The sequence below is a fragment of the Echeneis naucrates genome, chromosome 4, assembly GCF_900963305.1.
Source record: "Echeneis naucrates chromosome 4, fEcheNa1.1, whole genome shotgun sequence".
Taxonomy (NCBI): domain Eukaryota; kingdom Metazoa; phylum Chordata; class Actinopteri; order Carangiformes; family Echeneidae; genus Echeneis; species Echeneis naucrates.
Window position 1 is genome coordinate 23,175,226 of NC_042514.1, and position 12,778 is coordinate 23,188,003.

Genomic DNA, 12,778 nt, shown 5'->3' on the forward strand with positions numbered 1-12,778 from the left:
GCAAGCCTGGGTCGACAAATCAAGCTGATAACCACCACTGTGATAATCTGCTGAGCTTCCTTCCTTCCTTAAATTAACCCTGCAGCAGTAATTTATTATTATTTCCATTAACTTATCTGTGTCTTATTTCTATATTATTCTTATTCAAACTAGACAAAAAAAATCCAATCAAATCTCTTTACATCCCCTGATAATGTTGTCAATGTGTTGGTTTAGTTCAACCACCTAGAATATTCCATTTATAATGATCCAAACTAGAAGAAAGCAAACAATAACTAACTAAATAATAACTAATCTGCTGACATATTAGTTCAGTAAATGTAGATCTATTCCTTAAATTTCTATGATTCATGTATCTTCCCTTGCTCCAAAAAAAAAAAAAAAAGATCTAGCGAAGTACAAGAAAATTAGACAATGCAGAAAGCAGTTCAGTTTACATTACATTACACAGCAACTAGATGGATGTAACACACTGTAATGCAGCTGTACAACCATGATCACTCTTCAATTACTCCAGATTAAAATGTTATATTATCAAGTTGCCTTGTTTCAGCTGATTGATGCTGCTCTAAGTGAGAGTTTGGGTTATTAACCATGAGGTCAACTCAGGTACATCCACAGGCGGAGTGATGTGCCGATGAGGATGGGGGCATCAGCAAAAATGTGTTAAAAATTTTATTTTGAAACTTGGCCGTATTACTATTTCTATTGTACTTTGAGTATTTCTGCAGTCTTCAAACAACAAATAACCCCAATTATCATTTTAAGTCCACATTGCTTACAGACATCCCTTGGCCTTCAATAAACTCAACTATAATGAGAACAATATCCACAATTATGGGTACAATAAAATGGTACCAACCATTTCCGATTTTTGTAATAGTGCAAAAAATGTGTTATTGCTGTGCACCTTTGAGTCACCAATCTTTCAAAAACAGGTAGATCACAGAGTCATGAGTAAATTATTTACTTGTCAGTGTCAGTTGTAAAGCCAATATTCACTTTTTGCTCAAAATTGCTCATTTGCTCAACATTTTGATCAGAGGCAGAAAAGAAGAGAAAGATGAAATGCACTTGTCTAGGGGTAGAAAGTGGGAGAAATCAAAACCAAAGCTCCTATCTTGTCTGTATGATCCATAATGTTGAGCCAAAAAAGTCACAACTATTTTTAGGCTTTACTTAATTCCAATGAGCAGCTATTAAAAGGAAACCAGCTACTGTCAATTTCTGCCTCCTGGCACTGACTTTCTGCCGAGTTCCCTGGCTCGTTCTGTCGCTGATTCCACAGCGCTCATGGTCGTTGCCCTCATGCCGCCTTGCTCCAGTGCATGAAGACCATAAATAGTTGTTCCGCCTGGGGTGCAGACCTCAGAGCGAAGCTGAGCTGGATGCTTCCCGGAGTCACGTAACAATCTCCCAGCGCCCTGCAGAAAATGGGAGCAAAATTTAAATTTAACAGCGTGCTAATTGTATCAATGACAAGTAACCACAGCATGTCTTATTGCATTGTGTTAAAAAAACAAAACAAAAACTGCCAAGTGAAGTCAAGTATTATTCTGTTTGTAGCTTGCACTTCAGCTTAAAACATATGTAATTTTTCCAAACAGAAATCCGAACATTAGCAGAAATAAAATGATGTTGCTAGTGTGAGACACAAACACTATAAAACTGACCAGAACAGTTTGTGATGCAATGCTTTGGGCCAGAGCATTAGGCATGCCCATCTTAACAGCTCCTTCTGCCAGTGCCTCAGCAAACAGGTACACCTGCAGAAAAGATTCACCACAGGTAACATAACATCACCATTCATAAGAATTACAATTGCTTTAAAAAAAAACATGTTAAGACACTGGGCTTTTTGCATGTTTTTCAAATCTTTAACCCCCAGCATTGCCCCTTGAAACACCCCAAAGATATTAAGCCATGTGAGATTTCTACTCTTGTATAGTAGGCAGTATGATGAGTTCTTGGTTAACAAATGTCTTGGTGACTTTGTTTTGGCCGTCTGTATTAATTTATGAAGTTTATTTTTGTTTTCTGTACAAATCTCTTTGAAATTGAGGATTTTCATAAGTCATACATGAACTTGCTAAATTAAGCAAAAATAACTGGTTGTAATAAGATCAGACCAGAGGTTCACTGTGATTGTTACACAAGGCTAATTTGACACTCTGCATGCTGATTTCTTTACATCAGTGAAGGGAGTTCAAACCAGAGCTTGTCTTCCAAAAATACAACACTTTAGTTTGCTTGAGCAAATAGTTGGCTGGGAGGTTAATGATCTGTAGTGACTTTTGGGCTGAAGCATTCTTTGTGGAATGAAATAACCAAGTGATCCATTTCTGCCACTTTAACTTGAGATATATTATCATGAGTGATCCATAAGATAATGACCAGCTGCCTGTGTAGTTTGCCCTTTAGCTACCAAAACAGCCCTGACCCATTGAAGCATGGACTCCACTCGATCTCACTAGAATTGAGCTGTGGTATCTGGCAGCAAGACATTAGCAGTAGATTTTTAGTCTTGGGAGTTGTGAGTCTGTGCCTTCATGGATCAGACAAGTTTGTCCAGCACATCCCACAGAACCTTGATTGCATTATGATCTTAGCAATTTAGAGCCAAGGCATTGCCTTGTCAATCCTAAAAATCAACCTTAAACTACTTTTTCCATGTAGTGGGGAGCAATATCCTGCCATTATGTCTGATCAGAACGATTATAACTGTGCTTACAAAAATTTGTATTCAAATTCTTCAAGTTCTTAATTGCTGCCATGATGGTCTGCAAGCAGATAAAACTACTTATTTCAAAATAAACAAAAGGTCCCTCACAAAAGCAACTCCACTCCCACTCAGTCCAGTATGGATGTCAATCCAGGTTTCAGGTCCCTCCTCCACCAGACCGCAATGATGCAACAAAGAGCGAAGCAACGCTGCATCCTCCAGTTTTGCATTCCTTCCTCGTGCAAACAGGAGAGCTCCTTCCTGAACCATACACGGCAGGTTGGGCATCAGCCGAATGACAACAGAATTCTCTGGTAGGAGCTTGGAATTGAAAAGATGAAAAAAGTTGAAGAGGAGCACTCAGCACACAACTCACTTCTCGTTTTTAACATCACTATATTGTATATCTTGTGCTCACCTCTTCTAATGTTGTCAGTGTCACTCCTGCTGCAACAGACACAACTGTGTGTCTGTCGGTGATGTGCTGGGAGACCTCATTGAGAACTAGTGGAACCAGGTGAGGTTTTACTGCCACAAAGACTACATCAGACCCACAGACCACCTCTATGTTGGAGTGAGTGACGACAATCCCCAGCTCCTGAAAGCAAGTGGAGAAGATTGAAATAATGTTTTAAGAATATTAACATGTTGAGATGAGTCATGGGGTCAAATGTAAAAATGCATAGAATAATCACACACACACAAATGCAGGTAAGACAGACCAACAGCTAACCTGCCCTTATTTGCCAGGAAATAAGAGGAATACCCCCACTTCTAACTAACCCGCAAACAAATCAGGAAATGATAAGCGATCGATGTACCTGAAAGCGCTCCAGGTTCCTCGAGGATGGCGCACTCACTCTTACATTTACAGGAAGAACATTTCCTAAAGGAGAACCACAATGAGATCCTTAACTCCTTCACTTAACATCCCTACTTCCTTTACGCACGTCTTTTCTTTGACTCACCAGACAAGATGCCCTTTGCAATACCATAGGCCATGTTCCCTGCACCAATGAAACCTATTTTTAGCTGCGTGCCCATTTCAGGGTCCATCTTGATCTGGGAGGAAAAAAACAAAAATAGAGAGGAAAAATGAGAGCAGGATCATTAACAAGTTTATATCATGATTAACTAAAAACTGAGGTTATGAGCCAAACACAATATGACACAATTTCGCACAAATATACCAAATTATAATAATGCAATACAGCTTCAACAATTAGTTGATTATTACATTGGTTAATTGGTCAAAGATTCAAATCTTTGAAGCATTAATGTTTTAGCTTATCATACATTAATGGTAAACCAAACATTTATTTGAATACATCTTGTAAAGACAGAAACTATATCCAGCATTTTCACTACTTTCTGACATAGAAGACAAAATAAATAAATTAATCAGCAGAAAAATTAAGAATCGAAAAGTCACAATCAATGATCAGACCAAGCTGTTTTTACTGAACCTCAAAGCATTACAGTTTTTATTTCCATTTCTCAATCCATTATCCATATGTTTAGAGAGCTAGAGCAGATGTCACAAATGTTAAACAGATGTGACAAAAATAGTTTTGAGAGGGGAGATGAGAACACTGGACACTGCATTGTTACTGTCAAATGCATTTATATGCAGACAAAAACTTGATCATGAGAAATTGGGTTTAAGCAAGAAATTTGACAACATGCGAAATATTGGTCTACAGTTGGTCAGTAATCAGATCCCCCTGACAATTCCTGCTATAGATGAATTTCCCTCATTACATCCTTTTATTTTTGTTGTGCAACTGGCCCCTCAATACTGTTATAAAGTTTACAGGGGCAAGAAATCAACACGGGAGCCAGTCAGTCTAATACTTAAGAGGTTTCTCACACAATGCTGTGAATCTGTCTTGCTCTGACTGACTAGAAACACATTTGCATAAATGTATATAGGATGAGGAGATCTGTGATCTGAGCACAAGTGGTCATTCAAAATGCTGAAGATGAGACATATTCTCATGCCAATGGTGAAGTTGTGTACTGGGAGCTAACCACTTGCCATCACACCCCCCAAAACAGGTAAATGTCCAGTCAGATCTGAAAAGGGTCTCAGGTTACATTCTTTTATCTGTGTGAACACAAATTTCCCTGGCCACAATCCTCTCCTATGGTGTCATTGCTGTACTTTTAATTAACAATTGATAAGTTACCATTTCAAATTACTAAAATGACCCCTCATTCAATCCTCAGGTCACATATGACATCCAATCATTCAAATGGTGGTCTGGTCTATTATATTTTATTCCTTTTATATCAGAAAAATACTGTGAAACAATAGCAGACAATTATCATCCAATGCACACCTACATATATCACAATAAAACCTATTTAGATATCAATGTATTGTGGGAGAAAAAAACCAATTCAGCTTCCGTTTTATTAAGTATGCCTCAGCAAAAGTAATGCAACTCAATGCAACTGTCCATAAATAAATTCTAACTTTATGACAGTTAAATCATATTCAGTCCTTAATAATGTTTTAGCAAGGTGACAAACTGTATGGTTACTCTGGAGGTTGCAGCTTGTTATACAGTTTAATAGTTTAAAAAAAACAAACAAACAATACAATCACAAAGAGACAGGTGGTTAATTAAAGGAATACAATTCCAGACTTTCCAGCTTCTCAAATCAGATTATGTTCTCTATGCAGTCATCTATGACAGAGCTGCAATCATTAGCTGATTCAATTATTTCATAATTAATTGTTGCAGTTCAAGCAACAGGTATAAAGTGATCATCTCATATTACTGAGATGTTCATATAGTGCAACATTTGCTGCCCCCCCCCCCAAAGTATGAAAGTTTCAAACATAATTTTTTTGGACAGTTGATGGACAGAACAAGCAAATTAGTTCATATCCCTGCCTTGTAGTTGCAGTTTTAATGATTAATGGTGAAATATTGGGCAGATTAAGCTGTAATGACAGTTTGTGCACTTTTAATTCTTGGTCTTTTGGATTTAAAAAGTTAACAAGTGGGCCCATTCAACAACACTATAAACGGCAGTCTCTATGATAAACTTTGAGGTGGATAAACTGGTTTCAAACGCAAACACCTTGCAGGGCCTGAAGCCCATTGCATTTGCTTTAGGCTGAACAGCAAACTGACAACTGAGGATATAATTTATAATAATAATAATAATAATAATAATAATAATAATAATAATAAGACATTCAAACAACTGGCCAAAGGATGCATGCATGCAGACAACACAGTAAAGACAATGAAAGGTCACAACTGTGGTCAAATGAGAGATGGCACCGCATCGATCAACCATACAATTAAATCCAGGTTCTGAGTGGTATTGTCCAGGCAGGGCTGCGGCCAGCGCAGCATCGAAGATTCCCCGTCGGAGTCTTCTGTCACCTCATCGTTTCTATCAGAATTCACCCCAGCTCCGACCAGAGAGTGTCTGGACTCCATGATAGCGACCATTGTCTTTTCGTACCGCCACCAGCCCTGAATCTTGGTTGCGGCCGGAGAGTGAGGCTCCCTCTTGCACTTATAGTAAGCGCTTTTGAGAAGTTTCCAGCGAAACTTCAGCTGGTCCACGGACCGGTGGTAGCCCGCCGCCGTCATTCTCCTGTGCGCCACCTTGAAGAGTTTGTTATTCCTCACTTTCCTACCGTCTAGGCACTTCTTCATGTCCAGTTCCTTGAGGATTTCGAGGAATAACTCCGTCTCCTTCACGTCCCAGTTCTGCTTCTTGATGCCGGAGTCGTCCATTGTTATGGCAACGGCGGCTCGGGCCCGTTCAACCCAACACCCGAATCCTCACTCGGCTAGGTGGCTAACGGTTAGCATATCTGATGTGCCAGAGCCGGAGCCGCGCAACTCTTGGCTAAAACCTCAGCTGTATTTAACCCCCGAGCGATGAAAGCCGTCAGATTCTCCAGTTACAACCCACGGTATCTGAAAAACGACCCCCTTGTTGGCATCGTGCTGAGACAGTGAGAATAATCCGGAATAGAATAGATTAGAAATACAATGCACGTGTGTCCTGTTGCCTGGACAACCATAAACTAGCACGGAGTGACACAAACACGCCGCCAGGCGATGCTACGGACAACACCGAGTAACGTTGGTGCTGTTAGGGTATTTATTCACCTGATGTTTTTCTGATTTGCAGATGTCCCACCCTTTGAAAGCTCGAAGTGCTGTTTTAATGTGAAATGCCGCGTTCACCGTCGCAGATTCCACAGACAGACTGGCTCGGGAACCGATGGATTGGCTTGAATCACAGTGACGCCGCTGCACCAGTTGGGTGGTGCTTCCAGCACTCTCTCCTACGCTATCCTTACTTACCACCGCTCCTTTCCAGTACGTTTGCAGTATGAACCGAACGCACCGATTAATAGGCGTGACGCCATTGGCTGCACCGTCATCGTCGAGGCGGAGAAATGGTAGGCGAAAAAAAGAGCTGTCATTGGCGGTAATGCACCTTAAAGCTGGTGCCACCTGCCATAAAACAAAACGAAGAAGAAGAAAAAGAAGACTAGCTGTAATTCCAATCAGGTGTGTCAAGTAGAAGTAGGGGTTTGCCTCTTCTTCCGCCGTGCAAACGACCATTCTGCAAAATTCACCAGGTACATGTTTTTGGACCTTTTACATTTCGTTTTATTCAGCCCTCCCAAAACAGGGATGGCATTTTATTCACATATACTTCACAATTTGCCAGAGACTTTTGTATGTGTTGAAGTGTTACGTTTGAGTGATTTTATTTCTTGTTTCCAATCTCCCTTTTGTGAAGGCAGAAGTAGTTATTTTTTTCAAATCAAATATATGAAAAAATCTAATGGATTAAATTGTTGCATCCTTTGGTCGTGTCAGGGGCGGCAGCAGACATGCCCTTATGCCCTCACCCCGCAGTTGACAAGACCAAAAAAAATAAAAAAAAAATCAGAAAATCAGGGATACGAGGAGGCTGGATAATATGTTGCAAGACTCGTTCTTACGGGCTCTGAAGACAGTTCTGTGTATTTCAGCACATTAATCTTGGAAAGATCAGACTCCTCTAGTGTTAAAACCTTTGTAAAGTGATGTGATGTTACAAATGAATTTACCAATGAAGTTCACACTGAATTTTAAAATGTTGGCTACTGGTGTTCTCCTACAGACATGGCCTGTCTCCTGATCTGCCACCGTTGGTGTCTCCTCCTGGCCATCGCTCTAACCTGTCAGGGTCCTGGAGTGAGTGGGCTGTTTGACTGGTTGAGGCACGCAGAGGCTCCTCCAGTTCCAACGGCTCCACCACCAGTTGGCGTAGCTCCAGCACTTCTTACAAAGGAGGCTCGGTTTGAAATGTCCACTATGGAGGAGAAGTTTTTGTCAGAGGCAAAACAGCTGGAGCTCAGCCCCCTGGATGGTTGTCATCACAGGGTAGGAGATGCATTGTACACTCAGGCCAGTTCAATAATCAAGTCAACGTGAACTTAATTGTCATTCAGACTGTATGTTGGAATGTCACAGTAGAATGGAGCTGTGTTTCTCCTGGCTCAATGCGCAGTATCCAAAAAGGTATTAATATAGAAACAATGGATAAATTAGACAATGCAACACGCAAATTTTAATGATGAAATGCTCAGGTCATCACTTGAATCACATTTGAGTATAGCACAAGGGTGGTTAAATTCAATAGCAATATATAAAAAGTACAGTCATTTGTATACATGCAAGTGTGTTTTTCTTAAAAGGAATTGAAGAGTCTGATGGACTGCAGCAGTCCACTGATTACCCCATCCAGAGGGTAAACAGTCCATTTGTGGGGTGGGTGGACTCTGGTTATTTTAGTGGCTCTACTCAAAAAAAAATAAAAAAATAAATAAATACAACTGTCAGGTGTAGATCTTGTACAGTTTAGAGATAGACAGGTCTTGAGGTCTTGTGTTTTTTCTTTTTTTTTTTTCCTTCTCTCTCCCTCCAAAAAGAGGTAGGGCTGTTGCTGTACCACACTGAGATGCTGATGGTCAGGTTAATGTTACCTCTGTACAACATGTTGAGGATGTGAGGGTGGAGGCTTGGCCTCCTTACTGCTGTGTTGACTGTGCTGCAAGTTATTTTGTGGTTGTAGATATCAGACCAGAAACCTTGTGCTGTGATAGGTCGTGGCCCAACTGAAGACCAGTTGTGAAAGCCTGTCAGAGGAGCAGCTTGCAAAGCTTGGAGTCATGCTGTTCAACTGTCAGGCAGAGATTGAGGGCCGGCGGACCTACACCTGTACAGACATGATGGTGTGTGTGTGTGTGTTTGTTTGTTTGTTTGTTTTTATAATGTTAATTATATGGACAATTATTTCCCAAACAATGACTGCATATATAATTCAATGTTTCAGTCTATTAAAGAGTGCACAGCGGACATGGACTCGGACACATGGAATGCCTATCACATAGTAAGCAACCGAGCTCGCTCTGTTTGCTATGCATCTCGCCAGCATCTCTTTCGGCGCAGAGCAGAGCAGACGGTGAATGCTCTCATCTCCACAGCCACTAGCCAGCTAGATGCTATGAAAGACCTGAAGGTAGACCTTTTTTTTTTTTTTTTTTTTATTTATTTATTTTTAATTCTTGTCACGTGATGAACTGGCCTCCTAATTGTAGTTTTATAAATAGGAGGGTCAGCTGGAGTTAAGGGAACTGACTGCAGCCTCCTTGGACAAGTTGTTGGAGGGGCACAGTGCTCTGCAGGTCCAGCAGGGCAAACTATATGAAGGCCAGGGGCTAATGGAGAGTTCACTGAAGGACAACCTAGAGCGTTTGGGACAGGAGAAGGCTCTTATTGCTTCAGGACAGGAGCTGGTAGCCCAGCTCATTCAGGGCATAGCAAAGAGAATGGGTGAGTGCCACCATAATATTTGATTTCAGGAGCTGTAGCTGATGTCTCAGGCTGAAATCTGCCTCTGTCCCTCCTTCCAGAGAATGTGAGTGCGCATCTGCAGATTCAAGGCTTGGAGGTGCAGGACAACCACAAGGCCATTGCGCAAGACCTTACAAATGCCAGACACCAAGCGCAAGATATCTATGAAAAAATAGGTAATAAAACAAGGGCATCCCAAACTTCGGTCATCACACAGTTTCAAAATTTGCAGCTAATGACAATGTCTGCCTGCGTGCTGCTGGTTTATCAGACCACACCATGCTAGAGTTTCTGCAGTACCAGGACCAGACCTCCCAGTACTACACCGACCTGATGAACAAGTTGGAGCGAATGAACGGCACACTGGGAGTTATGCTGCACTACATCGACAATATGCAGAGCCGGATGGAGGAGAGGCTTCATGTAATTCAGGGCTACCTTGGCTGGGCAGGTGAGACACCTCAACTGCAACAACAGTTTGTTTACCTTTTTATATAGTTAATGAAGACTTTCATAATTAATGACTTTTTTTTTTTTTTTTTTTTGGTACAATAAATTTGGAAAAACACTTGATTAAAAGAATGATTAAATGGAGCCAGATATACATAAATACAAGTCTGCTCTCGTTACCAAATCAAAACTAATCTGATAAATGACAACAGTGTAATTTGTAACCCCCCCCCCCTTTCAATTTTTCCCTGTTTGGGGTTGCCACAGCAGGTCTTGCATTGTTGGCGTGGTTTGAAACTAGGGACTTTGCATGTGCTCTGCCACTGAGCTACATCCCTGGGCTGACAACATAAACATTTGTAATGGTATTCATAAAAAACAATCTTTTTAAAAGCTGTTCTAAATTTGTCATCAGATTTATATGATGATACAACAGTACAACAATATGAAAATTTCATATCACTATTATCATGGCTGATAGACTTATGATTACTGTTTTTAAAAAAGAAAAAAGAAGCGTCATAAACTCTGCTCTAGCACACTGAAATTAAACAGTAGTGCAGTGTTTGGTGTATCTGAGTGTCTCTACTCAGAAGTCATGGATCACCAACTGTTTCCCTCTATATGCTACCAGGTTTGAGCCTCACAGCCATGTGGACATGCATTGCTCACATGGCCTACTTCGTGGTGTCTGCAGTCCTGATGACCTTTCTGCACTGCCCGGGTTTCTCTCGAGCGATGCTGATGCTCACCATCCCTCTCAACGCTGTGGCTGAGGTCAACCAGCAGCCAGCACTGGATTTCACCAATCTCAGCCTGCTGCTGCTAACACTGTCTCTGGGTACAGAGCAGCAGCAAAGACTGCCTCCATTATTCTCACTAGAGATAGACCAATATGTTTTTTTTTTTTTTTTTTTCCCAGGACCCAGTTGTTGTTGTTGTTGTTATTATTATTATTATTATTATTATTATTATTATTATTATTATTAGTAGTAGTAGTAGTAGTAATCATCATCATCATCAAGGTAGCTGATATTAATTTGCAGTAAAAAGGAAAATATTGGTGTCAAAATTTTTATGCCTGCCATGATACGCATCATGTGCCACTGAGCAACAACTGTAGGAATGAACGGTTCCCGCCTCAGATGCAATACATCCATGTTCAGAACATATCTGCTCTCTGGACCGTCTCCACTCTGCCGTGTGTGAGCACTGTACATGCACAGCTTTCACTGCTGATTGGCTCTTAACTGTTTAATCTTCTAAAAGGCCAATGCTGATATGCGTCAAAATGCAGAATATTGCACACGATAATTGGTCGATTCTCACTGCAGGTCACTGGTCACTGAATCAGCTGTGGGCCTGCTTCCACATCAGAAGAGAGTCAGCTGCCCTGCTGCCGCTGGCCCCATGTGAGATTGTGAAGCCGCAAAAGCAGCCAATTTCATCCTGCCCCTCATATCCACAATCTTCCACACCACAAAAGTGAGACTGTTTGTTTGATTATAAATTGACTGAAATTTAAAAAAAAAATATCTGGTATAATTCCAGCCCATAACCAAGTTGACATCTTCAAAAGGGAATATAACAGCTGGATTATATTTCTCATATTCCCAAATGTGCAGTTAAAGTATATGGGAGTACAGCAGCCGGGCCACCTTCCATTGGAATGTAGAATATTATTACTAATGTAATATATTAGTTGTTAATGTATTGCTTTTTAGTTGGTTTACTTGATGCTGTTTATCTTTTATCCTCAGAGATGATGAAAATGACAAGGTTATGGAGCGAGATGACCTGCTCAATCAGAACAGCTTCATATCAGGTGTGACCTCTGTATGCATTGTACCTTAACAGTGTGATGCTTTGTTGAGTATTACTGAATTTTTGCTCCTACTTATGTATCTGGATTCAGGGTCACTTGGAATATCAGACACGCCCCCCCATCCCAGGAAGCCAATGCTGGAGTCCGGGTTTATGCCAGTAATTGGCATACCCAGTCCTTACACTCCAGGGCTCATACCACAGCCAGATTTGTTAGCTGTGAGTAGATCAATGAATGCCCTAGTTTGTCTCTTACTAATGAATCCTTCACTGGTATAATCAAATCTTGTCATTTTGCTTTTTTAGACTCTGATTGACAATATACCCCCAAGGAACCTGGGAGGAGTTTCTGATGCAGTGAACGACTCCCATGACTTAGTGAATTACACAGGTTGTGGGAGTCCTACCTGGTCAGCCATGGGCAATAGGTCAGTGTTTAACTCTAAACAGCAGCCATGAAAGGGGCTGGTTGAATTCTCTAAGTGTTTCATTTTTCCTTCACCAGCTCTCTGTCAGGGCGTCAGCTGTGCAATGGAATCACAAAAACAGGAAAGGCCTGTAAGAAGAGAGCTGTGCCTGGACAGGAGTACTGCAGAGTCCATGAAGGGGGTCACGCCTCCTATGTCAGCTCCTGAAAATGCTCACATTCTGTTTTGACTGGTATTCTTTGTCAGAGAAAACTTCTCTGCAAAAAATCTAATGAAGTTTTGCTTTATCTTTTTACAGTCACTGAGTTTGCTGATTTATTATTTTAATGTACTTTTATATTTGGGCCATGTTTTAAAATTTTCATTTTAAGTTAATAAATTATTTCTTTGTCTGTGAATCTCTCGACACCTGTAGAGCTGAATTTCTATAAATTGATTTAAACACCCCCCCCTCCTCAACAAAA

General features: G+C 40.8%; 2 protein-coding genes across 4 annotated transcripts; one reads left to right on the forward strand and one right to left on the reverse strand.

The window, feature by feature from the left end:
* Positions 1-375: 375 nt before the first annotated feature.
* Positions 376-7,132, reverse strand: pycr3 (pyrroline-5-carboxylate reductase 3). Of its 3 annotated transcripts, none has more exons than XM_029499987.1 (7): positions 6,868-7,132; positions 3,691-3,784; positions 3,544-3,608; positions 3,141-3,320; positions 2,831-3,043; positions 1,674-1,766; positions 376-1,424 (listed from the first exon to the last, which is right to left on the reverse strand). In XM_029499987.1, the coding sequence occupies exons 2-7, from the start codon at positions 3,776-3,778 to the stop codon at positions 1,221-1,223; spliced, it is 843 nt and encodes a 280-aa protein (XP_029355847.1). In that variant the 5' UTR covers positions 3,779-3,784; positions 6,868-7,132; the 3' UTR covers positions 376-1,220. The 3 variants fall into 3 exon arrangements, with proteins under 3 accessions (XP_029355847.1, XP_029355846.1, XP_029355848.1); XM_029499986.1 differs by having other exon boundaries at positions 6,040-7,132; XM_029499988.1 differs by lacking the exon at positions 6,868-7,132 and adding an exon at positions 6,387-6,463.
* Positions 7,133-7,213: 81 nt separating this feature from the next.
* Positions 7,214-12,684, forward strand: bmb (brambleberry). Its single transcript, XM_029499336.1, has 13 exons — positions 7,214-7,346; positions 7,877-8,139; positions 8,862-8,990; positions 9,092-9,277; positions 9,369-9,591; positions 9,672-9,788; positions 9,884-10,063; positions 10,697-10,903; positions 11,397-11,547; positions 11,823-11,887; positions 11,978-12,105; positions 12,193-12,314; positions 12,392-12,684. The coding sequence occupies exons 2-13, from the start codon at positions 7,879-7,881 to the stop codon at positions 12,519-12,521; spliced, it is 1,899 nt and encodes a 632-aa protein (XP_029355196.1). The 5' UTR covers positions 7,214-7,346; positions 7,877-7,878; the 3' UTR covers positions 12,522-12,684.
* Positions 12,685-12,778: the final 94 nt, after the last annotated feature.

What these genes read in the sequence shown, in the direction of transcription:
- pycr3 (XM_029499986.1), bottom strand. Translation starts at nt 6,486, where the DNA reads ATGGACGACTCCGGCATCAAGAAGCAGAACTGGGACGTGAAGGAGACG. An exon ending in TGCAAAGGGCATCTTGTCTG is followed by an intron (nt 3,609 to 3,690) that starts GTGAGTCAAAGA and finishes GTTCTCCTTTAG; the next exon opens with GAAATGTTCTTCCTGTAAAT. An exon ending in TTGCATCACAAACTGTTCTG is followed by an intron (nt 1,425 to 1,673) that starts GTCAGTTTTATA and finishes CATTTTCTGCAG; the next exon opens with GGCGCTGGGAGATTGTTACG.
- bmb (XM_029499336.1), top strand. Translation starts at nt 7,879, where the DNA reads ATGGCCTGTCTCCTGATCTGCCACCGTTGGTGTCTCCTCCTGGCCATC. An exon ending in TCAGAACAGCTTCATATCAG is followed by an intron (nt 11,888 to 11,977) that starts GTGTGACCTCTG and finishes ATCTGGATTCAG; the next exon opens with GGTCACTTGGAATATCAGAC. An exon ending in CACAGCCAGATTTGTTAGCT is followed by an intron (nt 12,106 to 12,192) that starts GTGAGTAGATCA and finishes TTGCTTTTTTAG; the next exon opens with ACTCTGATTGACAATATACC.